Source organism: Syngnathus scovelli, chromosome 22 (genome assembly GCF_024217435.2).
Source record: "Syngnathus scovelli strain Florida chromosome 22, RoL_Ssco_1.2, whole genome shotgun sequence".
Lineage (NCBI taxonomy): Eukaryota > Metazoa > Chordata > Actinopteri > Syngnathiformes > Syngnathidae > Syngnathus > Syngnathus scovelli.
Genome location: NC_090868.1, coordinates 3,715,977 through 3,739,494, shown reverse-complemented (window position 1 = coordinate 3,739,494; position 23,518 = coordinate 3,715,977). Strand labels below are relative to the sequence as shown.

General features: G+C 46.1%; 1 protein-coding gene across 5 annotated transcripts in view; it reads right to left on the bottom strand.

Moving 5' to 3' along the window:
- nav3 (neuron navigator 3) overlaps window positions 1-23,518 on the bottom strand; it is a 58,358-nt gene that overhangs the window by 11,935 nt on the left and 22,905 nt on the right. For 4 of the 5 annotated variants that reach the window (XM_049761074.1, XM_049761075.1, XM_049761076.1 and 1 more), the window contains exons 4-15: window positions 23,123-23,195; window positions 21,879-22,053; window positions 18,359-18,427; window positions 17,011-17,153; window positions 14,227-15,250; window positions 12,634-12,749; window positions 8,876-8,984; window positions 6,654-7,067; window positions 6,185-6,304; window positions 1,861-1,984; window positions 1,128-1,431; window positions 201-909 (exon numbers count right to left, since the gene is read on the bottom strand). In XM_049761074.1, coding sequence (XP_049617031.1) covers window positions 201-909; window positions 1,128-1,431; window positions 1,861-1,984; window positions 6,185-6,304; window positions 6,654-7,067; window positions 8,876-8,984; window positions 12,634-12,749; window positions 14,227-15,250; window positions 17,011-17,153; window positions 18,359-18,427; window positions 21,879-22,053; window positions 23,123-23,195 — 3,380 coding nt within the window. The remainder of the gene's footprint in view (window positions 1-200; window positions 910-1,127; window positions 1,432-1,860; window positions 1,985-6,184; window positions 6,305-6,653; window positions 7,068-8,875; window positions 8,985-12,633; window positions 12,750-14,226; window positions 15,251-17,010; window positions 17,154-18,358; window positions 18,428-21,878; window positions 22,054-23,122; window positions 23,196-23,518) is intronic. The other variant, XM_049761078.1, reaches the window with a different exon arrangement.

The window sequence follows — 23,518 nt, the reverse complement described above, 5'->3', positions numbered from 1 at the left end:
TCGCATGTGAAGAAGAGCATCATTTAATGATCCTTGACGGCAACGCGGCCATAAAACCCTCCCATGTTTGCCGTGTCTGTTTCATCTTCCCTTATATGGCTGTAACTGCTCACCCCTCCCCTCTCTGTAAATTTGACTTCAGTGATTTAAACCTTGGCTTTTCCAAAAATATGGATGTGAGGATGTTTTGGGTGGCTGACCTGCGGAAAGTCGGGGACGCGATATCAGGGTACTTGGAGCTCGGCTGCCTGAGGCTTGTCTGGCCCGCCGAAGTGGAGGTGGGGCTGGATTTGGGCGAAGTAGACAATCCCGGATCCTGCTCCGTCACTTTCTCCTTGTCCGTCTGGTTCATGTTGATGGGACTGGAACGATCGGAGCACACCTTCCCGGCGTCCCTGCGTTTGACTTGGTTGGCCGCGGCGGCGGACTTGCCGCTGACGTTGGAGTCGATGCTGCTGGAGCTGGAGCGGTGTCCGCCGCGCCCTGCCGCCACCCCGCTGGATGATTTAGCCGGTCTGGGTAGGGAGCGGTACTGGAGGGACACTTTGGAGCCTCCGCAACTGAGCAGGATACCGTCGTCCTGAGGTTGGGAGCCGTCCAGGCTGGTTTTCCGCACGCCACTGATGCCGGTGCCTTTTCCGAGGGCAGCTGATGATTTAGGTGCCTTGCCCAGGGTGGCTGAGCCACTTGAGAGCGTGGCACCGCTTGAGGTGATTACGGTCCCACTTGAACCAGGGATCTTCTTGAATCCAAAAGAACTCGTGGTAGGCGGGCGTCCGATTCCAGACGGGGGTTTCTTGCCCTCGTCTCCGCTGCTCTTCCCAGCGTCGGAAGGGGAGCGTTGGATACAAGAAGAACCCTTGGAGGGCACCTTCCCTTTCTCCGACGCCTTGGCATCATCCGTCTTGCCTGTCAATTTGCATAAAGCGTATTTAGCACAAATCCAAAAACACCTCAGCAGATTTTTTACCCAGCACTTGTGACTCGTAGCCAAAATAGGAATTCAGCTGAATCGACTCAAAACTTACCAGCAATTGAAAACACATACAGTCAATACAGATAGCAAAAATCTACACACCCCTGTTCAGATACCCCATAAAACAAAATACCATAAAGTGACATATAACCTGCTGTTTTGTGTGATCCAGAAGAACTTTTTGTCCTGGGCGGCGTGATGCCAACCTGGGCCGTCATGCCCCTTCTCAGTGAGCCAGTCTGGGATATCTGGGCCAACGTTGTGGCCTTCTGACTCGCGTCCTCGTACTGGCCCTGGGCTTGGGAAGACGACGAGGAAGACTTCCAGCGGGATGAGCCGCCGTTGGGGTCCATGCTTGCGTCGAGTTCCTCGTCCACCTTTTTCAGGTCCTCAGCTCCGACCCAGCTACTGCTCACCTCTTGATCGGCATGCTTGGACTTACTGGTTTTCTGGGACTGGAGCAGAAATGGAACACCAGATTGGAAAATGTCCCAATACAAATCTGGTCCTCTGAGGACTGATTATCTAAAAGTTTGACTCCAGTCTTCAGTGAGTCAAAGCAACATATTCATAGATGAAGAAACCTGTGAATTATTCATCTACCACACCAAAAAACATAAGGCAGGTAGGAAGGCGAACAAAAGACGAAGCGAGGTGCGAAGTCAGAGCTATCTTTGGACTGACCAGATCTCCTCCTTTGGGATGCTCATGCACAAACACACCTACACAAACAAACACTCGGATCAGCAATAGCCTTTTCCTTGACAGATGGTCATGCCGTCTCCCTAGCAACAACCGGAGTGTCTTCAATGTAGAGTAAGACAGACTTGGCAGAACAGAGCAATGGAAAAATTACGAGTAGATTTCAAACGTCGGCTCCTCACCTGGGCGCCTTTGCTTTTGCGTGACGACCCGACGGCCGAGTAGGAAGGCGTGTTGAGATCGTCGGTGCTGATGTTGTCCAAGGTGTCGCTCAGGCCGCTGCTCACCGAGCTGCTGTCGTCCCAGCTGCCGGAAAAGTGGATTTTATTTTGGAGAGTTCGGTATAATGCGAGGAACTGTCAGGTCTTTCATCATTTCCTGTCTCATGTCTTTTTTTCCCTTTTGTGATTTTGTCTGCTTCAACATTTCAGTTCCAAAGACGCCTTGATGTGCACTCTGACTCGTCCTCCCTTGAGATAAAGGAGACTTCAATGTGTGATTGACACAAAAAAAGCAAGATGGGGCCAAATGTGCTGACCCAATTTGACCCAATGTGACTTGGGTTGCTAACAGAAAAATACTTAAGGTGAAGGCTTGAATTGTGGAATCTTATATTAATCAGTAAACTGCAGTGAAACACAACAAAAAGCAAAATTGACGCAAATTTTAACTCATTCGCTACCATTGACATATATAGACGTCAAAGTTCGATTTTAATTGGGCTGGCAGTGAATGACTAATCATACGGATATTTTTATTTTATTTATAATTTTAACGCTATTTGCAACCAATATCAAAATGGAACCAAAACTGATAGATACCTCAGCCAAGGAACAACATCTCTGCTTCTGACAAAACAAGACGACCACACGCATAAATGGCAGCCATCCTCCCGAGAGCCCACCCGCCGGAGCAAACGGGTTGAATATTTCATAGCCCGACTCCCCGGATGCGCCGAGATGCTTCTGACAGATTTGGCGTAGCTCCAGCAAGCGCGTTCAGAAGCCGCGTCACAGCGGGCGAACTCGATAACCTGCCGGCAAGGGCGGCAATTCTGCGTTTTAAATTAACTATGAGCTAGCAATATCCAGCGGAAACGCTGCAGAGGATATTAGCTTCAGGTGTGCAGAGAGTGTGTTAAACACATTGACGCATCAAAAAACAATTGTTTTTCTTATTCCGTGTGCAACAGGGCGAAGACTCGGCGAAGGATGTCGGCATAGAAAAGATTCGAATAAACAAAGTCTCCTAATGTCCATTTCTCATCGCTGTGACGCCACTCAGCCATGCAAACGTTATCTCATGCAATATTCAACGGGCTGACTCGGGTCCTTACAGCAGGCAGCTTGCCCGGGATGAGAAAAAAAAAAATGCTATTAACAGCACAAATAAAATCCCAACAGCGGTGATTACACATCATGAAGATAAATTGGATTTTTTGATATTTGAGGAAATTGAAAAGGATAAAAAGAACACAAATTTCCTCTGATGGGATTTGATTACCCGTACAACACTAAAAATCAGAAAAAGGAACATTTTAGGAATATTTTGACACTGTGGGCCTTCGAATAAATCTAACAAGGGTGCAATTTGGCAGGCAGATTAAAAAAAAAAAAAAATGGGAATGAATTGGCTTCAGGTAATCAGCTCCATCCAGCGAGCTGGCTCTGGATCAACGGGCACTTTTGATCGAGTTAGTCCAAAATGTGGCAGACTAATTATAGTCTGGACACACACACATGGACACACATCAACAGTGCTCTTTAATATAAATGCCCGCACCATAATCCGATTTAATGCCGCTGAGCCAGCGCAATTACTCTTCAGAGAAGACGAGCGGAGCGTTCTCAAAGGATGCAGAAAGACTTGACACTTTTTTTTTTTTTTTTTGCCCCCCTCCTCCTGCCAATGCTAGACTCCAAAACTTCCACCTGTCCTGTCAACTCACCTCTAACGGTGATCCCGTCCTGGTCCCGTCTACGCCCGAGACGGCTCCGAGTTGTGAATCGAGCGAGAGTCCGGGGAGGGAATGGCAAGAAGAGGAAGAAAAGGACGACTTCACTGTTCCACTTTCACCCCCCCCCCCACCTCCCCTGCAGCTCCTCCCATCCCTCCTCCGCCATCCCTGCCATCCTGCCCCCCCAACTCGGTACGGGCAGGCCGGCCCCTTCGGAGACGTGCCGTCAGCGGCGAGGGATAATTAAGCGAGCTTGATGATGTGGAATTGAGCCAAACAAAGACAGATGACAGTTCCGTCTTTGCCAAAAAGTGATGCATAATGAGCAAAGGGGGGCATTATTTATCAATCCGGTTCTTTGGAGCACTCAGAGGGTACCGGTTGATGACATCACGAGAGACAAAATATCCACGGTGGATTCAATCAACAGATTGACCTTGTCCCCGTTGTACTTTTTCAAGGCGAGCAAAAAGCTTTTTGCTGCAATGCAGAGCAAGACGTCAACAAAATATTGAGCCGTCCAACGACAAGGGAGGAGGCTGACGTCACAATTTTGGACGACCATTGTCACCCTGAAGTGAAAACAAAGAAAGCCTCGAGAATTCCGTCTGCCAAATAGTGCTCACTTTGGCAGTGCGGATGAAAGGACGGATTTGGTGGTAGCAGGGGTCAAAGGGTCAGACAGCCTTCTGTCCACTCTTGGCACATGAAATGAATATAACAATAAAATAAATTATGATTATTTATCTTTTTTTTTTTTTGATTTGGTGAGCATGACCAGTGCATTAAAAAAACATGTAAAAAATGTCTTAAACATTCACTAAAGTCGGGCTCAGGATATTTTAATACCATCTTATGTCACTTTAACTTGACTCATCACTGTATTTCTCGTAAATCACATTTGAGTCAGACTTCTGAATTTTTAATACCACAAGACACTCCTGTATTGCTAGCATGAGACATACCGCGTCCTAATGTTAGCATCGGCTATCAAATAGATTTTGACGTTGCCTTCACTGCCCATTCAGATGTTAATGCGACACGTGCGGGATAACTATCGGAAATGTTGAGAACTATTCCGGAACTGAGTGGCGGCAAATTACAAGTGGAGGAAATCTCGAGTCTTTCTGAATAAATAGATGCTTAATTAGCATGTGTTGCTAAGGAGCCACATTTGCGTGAACACAAGGCACAGCTGGGGACTCCAACGGAGGATGCAATAATTATCGTCACAATTTGGAAAATTGAGACTTTGGCAGGAAGAAGTTCAGAACTTTGGTTTCAGGTGTGATATGAGAGAAATTCCGTCGTCAAATAGCGCTCAGGGTCGGACTGAACTACACGTGAACTTAAAACGACGGTTGAAGCAAAGCGGCTCGTCGTCCAAATCTCCTCGCCTGCTTATGACTCACCTCGACTGTCAGCGTTCTGCTCGGTGACAGTCGTGATCCTTCTTAGGAAGACGTGCACATGCTTTAAAAAAAAATAAAATCCACAAATATGCTATTTATTTGCTGAGTACAGGGAGCGAGGGGCAAAAAAAAATGCTCGCGAGTGTAATCTTTGGTTTGAGGACAAAAGTATTTTGATTATTTGTCCAAAATATCTGATCTGATTTAAGGAACGATTTGATTCGCTTGGACACAAGAAGCGAGGCAGCAAACTTTAGCCACAGATGGTCTTAGTCAACTGCTTTTATTTATTTAAAAAATAAAAAGTGTGAAGCATAATGAGCCTCGTGGGAATGAATTTTATCCGTTTATATTTGTCTTTGAATGTGCGTTTGCCCGATTCTTGATCATAATGGAGAGGAAAACAAAAAGAAGAACAACAGTCGGGAAGCGGCTTTGAAAACACATCAATGCTCAGCGGTTCTTCCTTTTTAAACACGAATTACAGCATCGTGTCGGATAAATAAATATTTAGCGCTATGCTGCGTTTATCAGCAAATAGCACAAAATTTGGGCTGTAACTTTGAAGGAAAGAGTTCCCTCAAAGTCACCCAACACGAGGTTATTCCCGCTTAAGACGGCGTATCCCGTCCCCGGCGTGAAACCCGGCGAATGATTGCTTGGGAAATGAATTCCCCGCTGAGCGTTGTCATCCGCCAGTGGGAAGTGTCAGCGCAAGCTTCTGACAATCACACATGTCACCGAGGCTGCTTAAAGTCGTTGTGTGTTGAGGGAACCGTTTTCAAAAAGACGGGAGGGGAATGAAATTCCCATTTGGCTTCTTTCTCGCTCGGCTGCAACCGAAGGCAAGACGTCAATATTTCTTCGTGGCGTTCAAGGGCCTTGCGGGAAAAAATGATATTCCCCCCTTCCTCTGTCGAAAGTCAAGCGATAACGCCGGTTACACAGAGACGCTTCGTATTTATTTTCGGCCCATCTGTCTCCTCGTTTAAGTATCAACCGTGACAGGCCCGATGAGTCCGAAATGACGGGTGCGAGTTAATCAACTATTCTCAACCTGCCGCCAGGTCTCGGATGCTTTAACGCATGGTCGCACGCAGATATGACGGACAGACGATTGACGGATCTCATCCTTACCTGTCCACGTCGCCTTGGATCTCTTTGCTCCCTCGGTGCGAGACTTCTCGAGAAGAAGCCGCGTCGGCTGCCCGGCCCGTATTCCGCGCGTACAAATGGAGACCTCCATCTGTTAGATATCTGCCAAAGGAGAAAGAACAGATATCAGTCTCACAGTTGTACAGATTTTACGTCTAAGTATGTTTACAATTAGCATATGTGCTTGGGATTTGAGCGCCGATAGCAATCAGACGCGGCTGATAGGACATGGGAACGATTAGCCGATGGGCTAATTAAGCTAATTAAATGGCAAATCACCTTTCTGTCACGACTCGCTCAAGTAATTTGTCTCAAATCCCACGGATGTTTAACTCCATCAATCAAATGAGATCAATCACCCGATTTTTTTTTTTATGAACATGATAGATAGATCATACAGTTGTGAGTGAATGTTAGCAAACGCTAACATGGTTAGCACGATTCCTCCTACCCGCTGGGGATCTCATCCATCCGTCCGTTCTTTCCCAGGACGTCCCCATCGCTCATGTAACCCGCCATCTCCATCTGCTTCCCTCCTTCCAGCCCTCCTCCTCCTCCCCTGTCACTTTGCTCCGCCCCCCGCGCCCCTGTCGATCGCCTCAGGGGGGCGCTGTACACAAACCTGGAGGGGTCAGAGTGGCCGCCGTAGCGCCCCGCCGACGTGGCGGCGGTGGCGCCGCCCGCCGCGCCTGCACGGGCTGCGGGGTAACCGCCGGGCATGGAGGGGGCTTCGCCCGCCTGGAGACGCGGCGTTTGCGTTTGGCCGAGGCGCCAGGCCATGGGGGAGGAGCGGGTGGCGAGGGCCGGGAGACTCCGCCCGCTGACTTCTGTGGTCACGGTTGAGTCGAAGGTGGTCTCAAGTGTGCTGCAAAAAAACAGATTCTGACTTAGTACCTAAAATTGTAAACATTTTCGATTCCTCGCATGGATTGAAATTTCAAAATGACAGAGCTGTCATATCAGGAGCACTCTTGTGCGAAGGTCACAACACACAGGTGAAAAGATGTCAGCAAGCGCGAGAGCTCACACACACACACACAGACACACACACTCTTTAAACTGCATGCTGTTTCACTTCGTGTATGTACTTGTGTGACCTTCCCAAAGTGCTGCTTCTTCCAGCGTGCTAACTTGAAAAGTGGAAGACGGGGAAAAAAAAAAAAAAAAGGCTCCCACGAGACAATCGGAGAATCTCAGCAAAAACTTTGCCATTGTCAAATCAAATCCAAATGTGAAGTTCCATTTAATAGAAATGTTTTCAACCAAATAACTAGTCATTAAACGAAATAAAATGGAGGTACATCAGGTACTCTGGTTCTCTCCCATAACGTAAAATAATGACGTAATTACTGTCAAATTGGATTATCCTCTAGCGATAATTACACAAAGCCTCCATCATGATTAATCTTCTATTGTCCCAGACGTAATATCATAACGATCCTCCATTTTGCTCGCGGGCGGCGGGAACGTGGAAAAATTACAGCTTCACAATCAAAATATAGCAAATAATGAACAGACGTGAATGAAGACTAATAATTGGCTAGCATGCGACCCCGCCGTGACGGCGAGTGGCTACGCGAGAAGGGCAGCGATGGCAGCCATGTTCACATCTTATCTCCATCAACAGCTACTGATGTCGACACACAAACACGAAGCTGGTGACACACGCGATGCCCTGCTACAGCTACCCCCCCAAAAAAATTGACGCCATATCACACAATAAAATTTGCCGTTCGTGTCGACTTATACTAACGAGCGTTTCAATTAAGGTGTCGGGAATGGAAATGAAGTGATCGAAGCTCAGATTTTTGGTTATATTTATGTAAATAGAAGAATTGCGGCCTGGAGAACATAAGGGGAGACTCCCAAAATGGTGACAGAGAGTGATGAGCATGACTGCCATGTCCGTGCAAGCGTGACGCTGATTAATTGCTTTGCGTGATGACGGCCATTTCTTATCCGGGTAGGGAGATTAGCTTGGTCCAACCGGGCTTTTGTCATGGACTCAATTGGCAGGAGCACTTATCGTATTCCTGCTATTAAAAAATAAATTTTTCCCATTAACCGGGCTTATTTTTTTCGGAGCGGCTTCGCTCATTTTCCGTCCATGTAAATGTCGCCGCGACCTCCATAAGCCAATGAGAGACCACCTAAAATCTGTGCTCAAAACAATGTATTGATCACGGCTGGCTGGGAAGCCTCCGAGGGGGAGAAAATAAGAACGAGAAAGCAAACACAAAGCCATCTGTCATGGCTGTCGCCGGTATCTTCCGTGGTAAATGGGCCAAAACGGGCAGAATAATAGACTGAGGGAGGAGTGTGTAGAGTAGACGATAGCTATCGTCTGAGCCGCGGGTTTGCTTCGGCGAGCGAATGCTTCGCAGGTGAAGGGAGCAAGCTAATTAAACGCGGGAAATACGGCGGGTAGTGATCGAGGGAAGCGTCATGAATAATTTGAAGCGTAGCGTCCCGTGGGATCGGGATGACGGGGAGACTGAAGATATTGAACTGAGTCAAGGATAGTGACAAGTAAAATATCGGATTCACTAAACCGGGGCCACATGAAATGATGGGATGGGCCAAATCTGGCCCCCGGGCCTCGAGTTTGACACCAAAATGGAGAAAGAAAAACCATGCTAAAATGTGATACTGGATGGCCAGAAGTGGTTCTACCTGTGGCTGATCTGCGTCCCCCTTAGACTGGACATGGTCTCTTCCAGGTTCTGCCGCAGGTCAGCAATGTTCTTTACCGTCCTCATTCGTCTCATCTCCGGGTCTTCTCCTGCGGACATATTGGATTTAGTCAACACATAAGCGGGCGGAGAGAAAAGACATTCTGACACAGCGTTTTTCATCGCTTGTCACAGCGCGTCCCGACGGAGCAGCAAAGTGATAAACGGTCATCGGATGTCATAACGGCTGTGAAGCCGAGACGCATTTCTTTCCCCCTCAGATGGTCATGATAAAAAGGTCCGTGGCTTGACGTGCCGTGACATCAATCCGTGTCTAAGTAGGCCCCGCTGTCAGACATCCTTAACGTTGCTTCTTCTCACCCGGCAACCAGAACTGAAAGAATCTTGTGTGTTTTCATATTTTTTATTTTCAACCCCTATTCAGGCGTCAAACCACACAGATTTGGTTCAGAGCTTAAAGCTGTAGGCATATTAAAAGTATCTTCTTAATAGTCCCTCATCAAGGAACTGGAATAATTAGCATAGATAAGCTAGCTCTGAATAGGCCCCGTTGATGTCAAACTGGGAAGTCGCTGTGTTTGGTTTCTCAGCCGACATCTTGACATCAAACCGAATCCAGAGGCAGAGCGAAGAAAGAGATTTAAAGTTTCAGTAGCGACTTCCTCGAACTGAGCGCCGGAAGCCGGGAAAACAATCGAGGCGTTTATGTGCCGCATTGAGAAGAAACACCGGCCTATGTATAGATTGGTGGAAAAGCATTCCAGGGCACTTGGAAGGCATTTTGTGATTGATCACATCCCGAATAAGAATCGGCACTTTGCAGTTTGTGGTGTTTTCCTCTCACGTTGCAGAAACCAATGACTGGAACACACAGTATGAAAATAATCTGACAGCAATCTCGAGATGCGAACACGAAGTTGGCCAAGTATGATGAATGAGTGGCGGCCTCGGCGGCACTGACACATCGGATTGTGGCGAGCCGAACGGATCGATGAGGCGCAACGGAAAACGGCGGCAGTCCGAGAAAACAACCAAGACTGAGATGAAAAATTAATGCGGGGGACATCAGGGAATCGGACGTAATTACCAAACACAAACACTGGCTGGAGCCGAAGATGATCTATTGACACTCGCCCTCAATTTTACCGCAGCGTCCTTGTCGATAACCTCCGAGAAGCTAAGGACTGCCCGGGTATAATTGAGGTCATGTTTTGACTGGTGGGAGCGAACAGTTAAGTGAGGTCGAAGTGAGGCGGCACGGGCCGAGCCTCTGACCTCATATCGGCCGAACCGCAAAGAAAAAATTGTTGTCATGGACTGTACCGACTTACGTGGGCGTGGCTGCGTGTGCAGCACCTGCTCCAGGTCGCCCAGCATGGTGAGGATCACATCCTTATCCAGCTGAGCCGCCCCCTCGCGAGGCCCTCCCCCCGAAACCTCCTCCTCTGCCCAATAGCCGCCCTCGTTCTCCTTGGTTCCCGGTTTGCCGCCTGCGCCTACCGCCTCGTCTGATCGCCCGCCACTCCCTTCTTCGGCCGCCTGCTGTTTGGGTTTATGAGGGGGTTCAACCCGCGGGTGGCCTCCGTAGGAAGCTCGCTGCGGCCTTCCGCCCGCAGCGGTGCAGCGCCAAGGTACGGGGATGAGGGAGTGCTCCGACTGCGAGAGCATCTTGGTGAGGGAGAGGGACAAAGATCGAGCTCGGGGGCCGTAGCTCCTCGTGACCTCCTCTTTCCTGGGGCTGCCTTGAAGGCTACCCCCTGCCCTTTGCGACCAAGACGGGTACACCAAGGAGCTCTGACGAGGCGGGACACGAGGCGGCGGCTTGTCCGGCTCCGAGGCGTAAACCCGCCGCTCGCCATCGCTTTGCAGCGTCAGGTTGGTGAGGGAGCGCTGCTTGATCCGCAGGTTGAGGTTATCCGGAAGGGGCTGGGCGGGCCGTCGAGCCGGGCTCCCTCCCTGATACACCGAGAACTCGGCACCTCGCTTCATGTCTTTTGCCGGCTTACCTCTTCGCTTGCTCAACGGGTAAAAGTAAGTTCATCCCGGTTTGACGCTCGCTGCAAATAGCACCGAATCAAAAGATAGAAGAGGCGGGTCCCATGCCTCCCCAACTGTGGTCTCGCTGTAAAAGCAGCCCCCTTCAGGTAGACAGGTAGAGTCCAGATCCATCCTGGTGGAGCCAGCCCATGCTCTTCCTTCAAATCCTACAGTTTAACTCCTTGCTCTCTGGTCTTCATCCTTTACCGCCTCCAGTCCTCGACCAACACAGTCAGGGGTGTGAACGTCGCTACATCGTCCTCCTCCTCCTCGTCGCACGCTCCTTATCTTCCTCCCTTATTAAATGCCCGTCTTTTTTCATTCACTCGTATCTTTACCCCCCTCCTCTACCTCCTCTGCCCTTAATTAGCACTTGTCCGCTCCGCATCTTCTACCTCCCGCACTGACGCCGCGACGGTGGAGAGTGAGCGGCTGGTGAAGCCACAGCCGGCAGAGAACTCGCTCGCTCTCTCTCTCTCTCGCTCGCTCTCTCAGCTCACTCTTCAGCATCCTCTTCATCCTCTCCCCTTTCTCCCACCAGCTCTTTATCTTTCGTCCCTCAAACTATCCTTCCACCCTTCCATCTCGAATTGTTTAGATACTGCACCTGTAAGCTCGCTGTTCCTCCAAACTTAATTAAATGCTCTCTGGAGGCGCTTAACGGCGAGCCCCGTCGGCTTATCGCGGATCAACAATGAGACCGCAGAAGCGACATATTACTCATCAATCAGTGCGAGCGTTATTAGCCCCTCCAGCTGCTGTGCACATGTTGGACAAGCTAATTTTGTAAAAACATAAAACGAAGCTGAAAGTCCAGCAGGATCCATGAAATCGAGATACGAAATGAAACAGACGACGGGACACAACAACAAATAAGTGTTTCTGAAAAGGTTCCAAACAAAAAGTTAACAGCCGGCCGGCACTGAAGTCTAATTTTACCCTCGAAATGAAAAGGCAGGGAAAAACCGCGGCCTGAGCGAAAAGAACTGGGGGAAACCGAGTCCGGCTTAACTCGGTGCTCTCTTTGCACAGTTTGTAGTTTTAGACGTTTATTAGACCAAATTTAACCCTAACCCTAAACCTAACCCTATATCTAAAATTTAAAAAAAAAAATAAATAAATAAATAAATAAATTATATATATATATATATATATATATAATAAAAAGAATACTGATAAATATAAATGTATAATAAAATAAAAATCTAAAATACAAATAAAATAAAAAAATATATAAATAATAATAATAATAAATAAAAACATATAATAATAATAATAAAGTAAAAATCTAAATTTCAATCTTATTTGACATCTTTTTAGACCATATGGATGATTATATTAAATACATTAACATCGATATAAAAAAAAAAAAAAAGCAATTTCTTCATATTCTCACGAGACTGCAAATGAAGATTTTTCCGGTATGTGTCATACAACGGCTTTGCGCGACGCCCGCCTGGGAGATTGTCACAGATGACGGAAGCCGCGGGGGCGTAAACAAAGAGCCACAGATGCTCCCTGTGTCCGACTGTCAGCGCTGACCTTTTCCCTTCGCGACACAACACGAGCGGAGGAGGGAGGGCGAGGGAGGTGTCGGGGGTTGGCGTCCCCAAATAGACAGTAAAAGACAACCATCATGGATAATTTTAGGAGCCACATCGGCGTCCCTCTTTGTGTGTGTGTGTGTGTTGAGGTCCAAACCTGATATCTCCTCCAGGCACTGTTTGGCTGTCTTGCTATAGACCAACTCCCCCTTGGTTGGACTGAGGCAGGGGTCGGCCGGGGCCACCATGGTACAATCATTCTCTGAGAAGGTCCTGCAGGAGTACAAAATATATCAAGCGGTGAGAAAAAAAAAAAGTGTTTGTATACAGGCAGAGTTCAACGTCAGTGACAAGGACGAGGTCCAGCGCGCCTGCACACGCAAACAGATGTGACAAAATGGACGCACGCGAGCGCAAAGTGAGGAAAAGCAGCACCTGCGGAGGTGCAGATAAAACCCGTCACCTCAAACGGAGCAGCGTTTTTCACGTGTGAAATCAGGTTTCGCCTAGCTCGGTGCATTTTCGAGATATCAGCCATCGCTGATAAGCCGCGCCGCTATGACAACACCGATGTCGTTCATATTCATGAGAATTTGCTGGATGAAAAAAAAGAAAGTTTTTTTTTTTCCAATTTAAATGATGTAATTAGTGAACAGAAATCCAAAAGCTTTTTTTTTTTTCTTGCTGTCTCTTGTGTGGGCGCCTGAAACTGGGAAGGATTGCAAAGTAGGCGAGAGGCAAAAAAAAAAGGACCAAATTGCCCAATTTGGACTGAAAATGGAGTTTTTTCCACTTAATGCCTTCCACAAGTGGCCAACGCCGTGATGTGGCGAGATGACAACCGTATTAAGTTCACACACGTCAGCACAGGTGAGGATTAGTCCAAAAAAAGCACCATCGCTCCATTTCTGAAACCGATGATCCCTTCAAGTTCAATTCTGGCTCAACTTCTCCCTTCAAATTTAAAACCCCTATTTTTTTTTTTTTTATTCTTCTAAAAAAATGCAATCCAGGCACCCAACGAAACAATTTGACAAGCATTATTTACCTTCATGCAGTAAATTTATCTACGCAGAAATTCTTCAAAGCCCCTGACAAAGAAAAATACATATTTATATTTATTTCCCCTCGCAGAGCGCCGACAAGGTAGATAATCTGCGCGAGCGATATTATGCAAGAGGAGAAGTCGGAGCAAAAGCGGAAGATGGGAATACTTTCAAGGTAAATGTTCTCATAGATGAATGTCAAGTCACATGGATACCTCGCCACAAGTCATTGCATAACCTATTGCGTAATTGAATGCCAAGTCATTTCAGCAAAGGTGGGTAGAGTGGCCGAAAAATGTAAAAATACATTTAGTGGTGGGACTTTGTGTGAGGAAGTGAAACAAATAGCTAGGTGGTAAAAAAAAAAAAAAGAACTTCCCAATAGATTTGGGTTTAAGTTATGCTGGAAGGAGGTTCGGGCGTTTTTTGGCAGCGCTGACGATGGAGGAGGTAGACAGAAGTGGGAAGAAGGGGTGAGGGATTAAACCGTGTTTAATGGGATTGCGAAATCTCTTTCTCTCTCAGAACAAAAGACATTGCAGACTTTGGCAGCTCCCCCAGTTTCTTTCCCCACCCTCCTGTCATGGCAGAAAAAAAAAAAAATCGGCCCGGGTGGGCAGATTTACACACTTGCTGCATGTCTGAGAGGGTTTAAGCAGAAAATAAGATGTTCGTAGGCTCCTCTGGTATCTTCTCGGTCTTACCTGTACATGAAGGGAGCCACGGTTGCAGTGTTGGGGTGGTTGTGCTGTTGCTGCTGAGGGAGCTGAACCACTCCGTTCCCCCCGAGGGCCGCCCCTGCCAGGACCCCGCTGGATGCGGACAAGGCTGAGGTGCTGGTGGAGGAGGTCATGCTGGTTCGTTTGCCCTCAGGAGCTCCGACGGATCTCTGCGTGTAGAAACTGCCGCCGCCTTGTCCGCCTTTGACGAGTTTGCTTCTGTCTGGTTCTCCTCCCCGAAGGTTCGCGCTGCTGTTTAGGCCCATCTGGTTTTGAGATTGACCCTTTGTTACAATTGTGGAAGGGGCTTTAAGTCCTGGTTTGGGGATTCCGCTGGAAACCGAAGAGGAGCAGCCGCCATCTTTCTTGGCTTGTTTTGCTCCCTTGGGCACGAGGCTGGCGATTTTAGACGTCTTCTTCGCCGAGTCCGCAAAGTCTCGCTCCTCTTTGGATGGAACGCAGGCTTGCTTGCTGGCAGACTTGCTTTTGTCCTCCTTGTCTTTGGACCGACTGGAGTTTGCAGAAGCCTTGGGATACGAGGAGGACGACGAGGTCTTGCTTGTGGCACTCAAGGAGGACTTGGAGGAGATCTGTTTGGCCGTAACACTGCTACCGCTACTGCTGCATACCGAGCCCGTGGGCGTAAGTGCGTCCTCACCGTACTCGGACATATCGTCCTCTTCCTGAAGAGCCATCTCAGCCATGGACGGCGAGACCCGGGACGCCGATCGAGGGTTGATCATTCGGAACTTCTCCAGCATGGACCTGTGTGGCGCGGCGCCGACTTTGGGGCCGTCCATGCCTTCCTGGCTCTGCGGGTTTAGGGACGGTGAGTTCGTAGGGTTGGCCAACATGGAGGAAGTGGCGCTGTGCTTGAGGTTCATGGACTTGCTCCGCCAGGACTTGCTGGCGGCAGACGAGGGAATGGCAGAGGCCAGCTGCTGCCCACTTATGCTGGTAGGAACCGTCCCACCTATCCCGCCGGCTACCGGGATGCTCCTCATCGCCTCTGGAAGAAGAGACAAAGTTGTTCAAAACTTTGAACGACTCAAGATTCCTTGCAAACTTTCTTACAGTCATTGCATATTTTCACAAGTCAGTGTTACATGAAGAACTTCTCCTGTGGGGGTTTCGCACATATCCACGTAACTTTAGAAATGATCATTATGGGGGAAAAAGTCTCAGGTTCTTGCTAGCGGAATATTTTGAAGACTCTTTTACATGCCTTAAAGGATCAAGTGTTGTATCCCTTGCTACATATAGAAACCTGCCTGAGAGAGCTGCTTGTGTTAGTCTATAAAAAAAAAAAAAGAACAATCATACAACTCATTCAGATCCTGACAATCATTGATAGAATCTCGCGCGCAAAAAAAAAAAAGATTTTTACAATTACTTGAAGCTTTGGCACATGAAGGTGCCTCTGATGCAAAGATTGCGATTTTTATCTACGATTAGAAGGTTATGCTCAGTTGGAATTTAATTAAATTTGTCATTTGTATCACTGCGAGACCTTAAAGTCATTATTGAAGCATAAGCCACCAGGGGGCAGTATAATATCTGGAGCTGGTCAAAATTCCTTAGTAAGATTTGTTGTTCTTTACAGAGGATAAAGAAGATGTGAGTGTGATATAACCAGATGTTGCGCCACTCATATTCGACACTATTTTTTTGTGTGACACTCGAGGTGTTGTGTAGATGCCCAAGCTCGAGTTTGTAAGTAATGTTGTTCAAGTATTGGCTCAATTAAGCCCATCTTTAGAGAGCCCTCTCCTCCCCCTTCTGCCCCCCCCCCCCCGGGGCTCGTTCACAGCGGCGCCACTTTTCACCGCCGTGCAGTGACTTTGCTGTTACCATAGCAACAGACTTTTTGCTTTCTTTTCATGGTTTTTGTTTTAGAGCTCAGCCAAGGAATGAAATGTCAAATCATCGGAGTTGGACCCGGAGATGAAAGCATGGGTTTTTATTTTCATTGTCAACACTTACCCTATGTATCTTTTTATCTGACAATGTCTTGTGCAATTAGAATCAGAAAATACATAGTTGGAGAAAGTCGGCTCACCATTAATCCGCTTCACAGAAACACATGGCCGAGTTAATCAGCCATTTGCACGAGGGGGAGATGCAAATAGCGCATCCCTCGTTGTGTTCTTCAAACTCAAAGCATGACTTTCATTTAAAGACCGCCGTCCCTATTCTTGGCCGAACAGTTGAGGCGCACCCCCGCGTGGAACAGATGGCGGCATGGCTTCTCATCCGGGCCTAACCCTCGCAAAAAACGCACCAGTGTACGTCAAACTAAATTCCTGTAACTTTATCAAAGCGACAATTTGACATTCACGCCCGTGTCACGCTGTTTTTGCCGGCCAGCTGTGCAGAGGTGATGACCGTGCCGGCACGCTAGCACGTCTGTTTTGTGCATTGGGTGTTATGTGATATATTTCACACGATTCCAGACTTCATCAATACGTTGTTTTCAATTCGACTCACAGTATTGAGAAGAAAAATGACTTTTCAGCAATTGTGACGATCCGGGTTTTTCTTCATCGTGGAGCTTTTTCGATTTTGTCTGTGAAAATGTGTCAAGTCTGACACTTAGTGGAATTTCCTTTTGTGTAAGGCAGACTAATGATCTGGGGATGATTCAGCAGAGAGGACTAAAAGGGAGGGGCAAAGGGGGCTTCTCCGTGAGCTTATCTGAGTCAGTGGTGCCATCCAGTGGTCCGCCATGGGACGGACTCTTTTCATTTCCACTCAACATCACTTCCTCACCTCTGTCGTTGCCGCTGGCGTACTGGAGCGGTTTGCTCTTGTCGATGCTGTTGAAGCTCTGGCTGCGCCGGTTCAGATTGGAAGAACCCGGACTCCTGGAGGCCCCGCTGCCTGCAGCGGGTACCCTGGAAGGTCCCGGTAACCTGAAGGGTAAATAAATAAATAAATGAATGAATGAATGAATGAATGAATGAATGAATGAATGAATGAATGAACGAACGAACTAACCAACAAATAAATAAATAAATAAATACATGAACGAACGAACGAACGAATAAATAAATAAATAAATAAATAAATAAATAAATAAATAAATGAAGCAAACAAAAAACAAACAAACAAACAAATAAATAAATAAAATGAAATTTTAAAAAATAAAATCTAATTTGTCTTCAGATTTAAGAATCAACTCCGAAGAGATTGCTCCCAGCAGTAACAATCCAAACAAATCCGATCCAGACGGGCAAGTCCTCACCGAGGGAAAACCAAATAACCCCAAAGCTAACAATTCACGGGTAATAACAGGGAGCTCTGAATCAACAATAAAAAAGTAAATACAGAGCTACAATAACACGAGGGGGGGCAAAACAAAAATAAAGGTAGATGAAGACAAACCTAGGTGAGTTGAAATGAGAGATGAACGAGGGAAAATGAGCGAGATTGAAGCAATTTAGATGGAAATGCAAGGCAGTTCCCTTTTATCATCAGCTTCTTTCATCATCCCAAATTTACGTTTGATGAATGCATCATCGACATGAGAATCTACAGAGTACCTGGTTAGTCAGTCTCACCTTCCACATTTTTATGAGGCAATCGTACAAAGGAGATTCAACAGCGTTTTTTTTTTCCCCGTGCTGCATTGTTGTCATATTTGCCACTAAGATTCACATTTACGAAGGCCACCAGGCGTCTTCTTTAAACCCTAATGAATCTCCATTGTTCACAAAAATGGTTGTTGTATACCTATTACTTAGCTAGCTAGCTACATATTAGCATTAGCTAGTAAATTAGGCTCAGCTTTCGATTGATCCTGGTGTGTATTTTAGTTCATGACCGTGGATGGTATGATAAATTGCAGAGGGGGGTTACTAGCATAGGCATGCGTAAAATAAGACAATCTATTTACGGAATGTAATGTGCATGCCAAAGCAACAGGTGGCGGTATGATCTCAGAGCGGAGCTAATTTGAACTAAAGGGTCGTGACGATTGACTTAAGCGAAACAAACAAAAAAAATGACAGGGGGATTCTGAAATTTGCCACATTTGTCGAAAAAGTTCATATCCCAAAATCGTTAGCGTAAAAGCAAAGAACGAATTCCACGAGCTTTAAATCGTTGCCGTACTCACCTTGTATTTTTCTTCTGTGGCGACCCTATTCCAGTATGGCCCGGAGGACTTGCATATCGTGCTGTGAGACTGAAGAAGAAAAAAGCGTGAACTGAGTTGAACGAGGAATGAGTTCTGACAGAAGAAAAAACGAAAACAGATAACGAGGGTGGAGGAAGAGGAAGCTAATGGTGAAGCATGTCAAGGCGCATGTGTCATTGATCTGTGTCATGTTTAAACCTCGTGCGTGCGAGCAATTTCTTGACCACCACCATCTCAAGAATGTTTACAATCAATTTTGTGGCGGCATCTATTTGAACAAGAAAAAAAAAAACCTCAAATCACAAAAAAAAGCAGAGGCGGCGGAAATAGCCGCGGTTGCGCTCACGTCAGTTTACGACCTTGACGCTCGCTCTGAGTCATTGGCATGGATGGGAACCGGCGCTGGCCGCCATTTGCGTTTGACAGGAAATAGTAAAGTTAACACAGGGCGCTTTATGAACAGAAACTTTCATCATCCTACGTTCAATGTGACAGCCAGGTGGTGAGGCTCTTGTTTACTCCTGTGAATAAACGCAACGTGCGTAATGTCCTGTTTACTAGATGACTCCCAAACCACTAAAGTGCTTTTTTTTTTTTTTTTTGTTCTTTGAGAATCAGTTTAAGGGCAATTTTCTGCTTTTGTACACATTCAACAGTTGAGGGTACTTTTGTGGCGACGCGATAAAACTAAATGGTTGCTCAGAGCTACCGCTAAAGTAGCGACTGAATAAATCCAAGAGTGAAAATGTCCGATACTATACAACGGGTGTTAAATTAATTTTTGGCACGGGTCGTAGTCGTAGTTCCCTTCGGAGGGCCATTATGACTCAACTCAAATAAATGTCTCTTTTATATAAAGTATACGTAGGCTACGCAACAAACTAGTTTTAAAACCAGAGACTAGCAAGAACTGTTAAAAATTTTAAAAGATGAATGATAAAAATAGCTACAAACAATTTTTTAAAAGTGAAGACAATTTTCCATTTTAGTATTGACAAAGTCGACGCACAATTTGTTTTCGCGGGCCAAATATAATTACCGTATTTTCCAGACTATAAGGCGCACCTTCAATGAATGGCCCATTTTAAAAGTTTGTCCTTATATAAGGCGCACCGGACTATAAGGTGCACTATTATTGCATCATGTCAGATTTTTTATCTAAATCAAATCATTCTCCATTTTATCTTTTTTATTTCAACTTCAGACGCAACAAATTACTTTATAATCAATAATAATGATCCGTAGTCTTTTTGATTCATGATTCATAGTCTTCAGTGGGCCACTTATGATTGATTTCATGACACAATGCTTCGGGCCAGTTTCAATTTAGGAATTTGGTCTATATATAAGGCGCACCGGACTATAAGGCGCACCGTCGGCTTTTGAGAACATTTTAGGTTTTTAGGTGAGCCTTATAGTCCGGAAAATACAGTACATTACGGGCCACATTTGGCCCGAGGGCCAGAGTTGGACACCAATGCTGTATAATGTCCAGAACCAAAGGAAATGAGGAAATCGCCTCCGCATCAGTGCATTAAGATATCCGTCTGCTCTGGCAACTCGGAACAACTTGTACTCTGTTCTGCGTTGTGATTTATTTAAGTGAATTAAATGTACTGAGAGCCTGACTGACAAACTGCAGTCCTCGCATCGTCCTGCATCGAAACGAACCCGACGATACCGACAAAAGGACAAGGACGAACCGATCCGTTTTGCTTTTAACCATTCAAAATCATCATATTGTGTCCTCTGTGAGACACCATGTGAAGAATCCTTTGAGATTGCTGTGCAAGATTTCAATTCACTCCATAACGAACGGCCATTTTCTCATTATCATATACAAGTCCATTCACGCACACTTCAGCTAGAACAATTAACTTCGGCTTTCAATGACCTTGTTAGAAAATGAATGGCCGGTCTACACCTTGACACAATTGTAAGGACTCGGGTGAGTGTGTTTTTGTGCGCAAATGAGCTTCAGAGTTGACCGCCAAAGGTGATCAAGGAGGATTTCTCATTAGCTACTCTACATTATGCAGAAGATGACACACAGTAGCGACATTAACCGGCATTAGATTTGGAGCACCGAGAAAGGGGCGGAGCTCAAGCTTAGTCAGTGGGAGCAAAGCCAAAGCAGCCTGATCGTCTCATTTATAACTAGAAGACTGGTGGAAGAAATTATGAACAGTTTGAAATTAGACTTAATATCAACTGTAGACCAACAAATCAGGCAAAAGGTAAAATTCAACATACAATGCAATGCAGAGGCCAGATTTAGAGCAAAAAAAATTAAATATAATATAATAAAACATGAATAATATAATATAATATAATATAATATAATATAATATAATATAATATAATAATACAATATATAAAAATAATATATAATAATATAATAAATAATATAAATCCTAAAATAATCCACGACAACCGACCACCCAACAAACCAAAAAAGTGGATCAAGATCCTTTACCAGAACATGATTAAATCCTCATTGGGTCAGTAAAATTCTTCCAGCTTTAAAAAACGATCACACAAGTGGGAAGTGTACCGAGGAGAAGCGTCGCGTTTGGCCCGGCTGTCGGCTTTGCCATAAGGCGAGCGGCTCTTCCTGTCACGAGACACAGCGGTGGGGAGGCGAGATGACCGTAAGACCTGCGGGTCAACATGTCTGCCCGGGGGCATGATGGCTCCAAAGGGTAGATTTTTTTTCCTAACTAGAAAACCTCTTGTGGCTCCGGACCGCCGTGCTTCATCTGAACGAAGACTTCCCTGTTTGGACGTGTGTGAGTCCTCACCCTGGAGACCCCAATGAGGGCCAGCAGGTGCTGTCTATAGAAAGCACCCTAAAGTACATGAGCGGCATACCGAACGCCCAAAATGAGCCGGACATAATTTGATCATTGAAAATCCATTCGCCTCGTATATCTTTAGCGTACGCTAAATGTTCTCGGCCCGCTGACGCTCGCAGGGATTCATCATTCTTAAAGGGAATTAATTCGAGAGCTATCGAGTGATTAGCTGTAATTGCCGTTTCTTTTTTTATAAACTTAACAGTCCGTACGAAATCCCTAAAACAGGGGTGTCAAACTCTGGCCTGCGGGCCAATTTTGGCCCACGGTGTAATTATATTTGGCCCGCCAAGACAAATTCGACAAAACTGAACAGTGCAAACAAAATGGCCGAACATATTGAACCACTGTAATGATTACATTAAACACAATTTGAGTTTAGGCCTTCCTTCAACCAAAGCGAAGAATTCTCCGCCTGTCGGGAACAGGAGCTTGGGAATGTCAGGCAGCTGTGCACTCTGCTCTCGAGTTTCCGCCGCCGCCGTGTCCGGCGAACCCGTTACACTGTATTTATTCCCCGTATTCTCCATTGTAACATTTCCTACAAAAGTCCCCGAACCGCTGAATCGTTAAATCTCTCCAGTAAACACTTTCAAACGAGCCAAGCGGAGGCTGGAAACAAGGTGCAATGAGTTTAAGCGTACCTGGACTGCATCTCTTGCGACTTGCTGGCAGATGTTGCCGAGCTGCTGCCGCCGCTCTGCTGGCTGAGCTCCACCAGCGACTGGTAATACTGCTGCTGTTGCTGCTGCTGTTGTTTATAACGGGACAGGATGAAGAAGAGGCCCAGGATGCTTTTCAGGTTGCCATTCCTGATCTCTGCAGAACCCAAAAGACAAAATAAAATCAGTGGAAAGGAAATGTCAGATCTACTGCATTATGCAAGACAGAGTAAACCCAAAAATGCATAAGAAGCTAGAAAAGGTAAAACATTTGCATTCGGGTTGTCAAGAGTCTTAGATAAGTCCTCGGAAATACAGTTCTGGAGTTAATCGCTGAGAAAAATCAAAGTAATGTATCTCCCACAGCGGGCTGGAATCGAATTTGGATGAGCCACGGCAAAGGAAGACTTTATCACTGTGACTAACGCAGCCATTTGTGAAATGGAGCTCTCATATCAAACCTTCAGCGAGAGTCGGTGCAGTCAGAGCTGATACTTTTTTTTTTTTTAAGATCTTACAGCCATCTAATGTTTTTTTGGAAGGTAGTGAAGATTAATCTCTGGGGCGTTTTCCATTTCCTAACACCTACGGGCGTCAATTTACTCTGTTTGCCGGTGACGCTTCATTACTTTTTGGCCAGACAAAATGGCCGATCTTTGCGAACTTTGCAAACGACCGAATCGGTTGTGTTCCGACTTTACCAAGTTTTGGGCAGATTTGGGAGAAGTTCTTATGAGGCAGTGATAATAACACACGTTGTTTTCATTAAGTGCTAGTTGGCTAGCGTTCAATGAAAACGCGCCTTTGATTCTTTTAAGTGGTTTGACGTGCTTCCATTCAGTCGTTCTTGTGATTTGGCAAGGTTGTTGCAAAAAGAGAGACAAATAGTGCTTTGGCGCCATGACTTCTACATTTACCAAAGTCTCTTTTTCTTTTTGTTATCTTATACCAAAATTCCTCCATTTCTGAGATTGGCTTAATAAGAAAAAAATAGAAGCTGTTAGGTAACCCAATAGCATTTCTCGAATTTGAAATTCCAGGCCCGCAGTGAGTCACATAGCTGTTTTTAGTACGTGACGGCAAGTGGTGGGCTGAACTAGATTTAGAACTGCCGGTCAGTGTGTCAAACTCTCGCAAGGATTTTAGGTCAACGACAGAGAGCTGCAGAAAGGAATATCATTATAAATCTGTAAAGAAGATTGATTTTATTTAGCATTAGCGCTTACCTTCAGATGAGAGCCCTTGTACATTCACTCCTCTGGCATCTAGAAAACTGAGGCAGGCGTCCACATTTTCAATCTGGAGACAAAACAAAAAAGGGCAAGGCAATCAGTTGTAGGAAGTCACGATACTTAACATCCAATGAGCTGAAATGTCCCGTGGGGGTGGGGTGAAGATGATCGGCATTATTAGCCATAAAGAACATCATTGTGTTGTTGGACACGTGACCCAATGGCTCGGGCTGCGTGACATACTGACCGCAGTGTGTTGCCACCTACGCTGGCGTCAAGTCATAATACATTGAGAGATAATTTTGTGGGCATGAATGAGGAGGCAGTAGCTTTCGATCACTTTGGGGGATTTCTAGCATTCCTTCTTTAGCATGCCGCTCAACTGTTAGC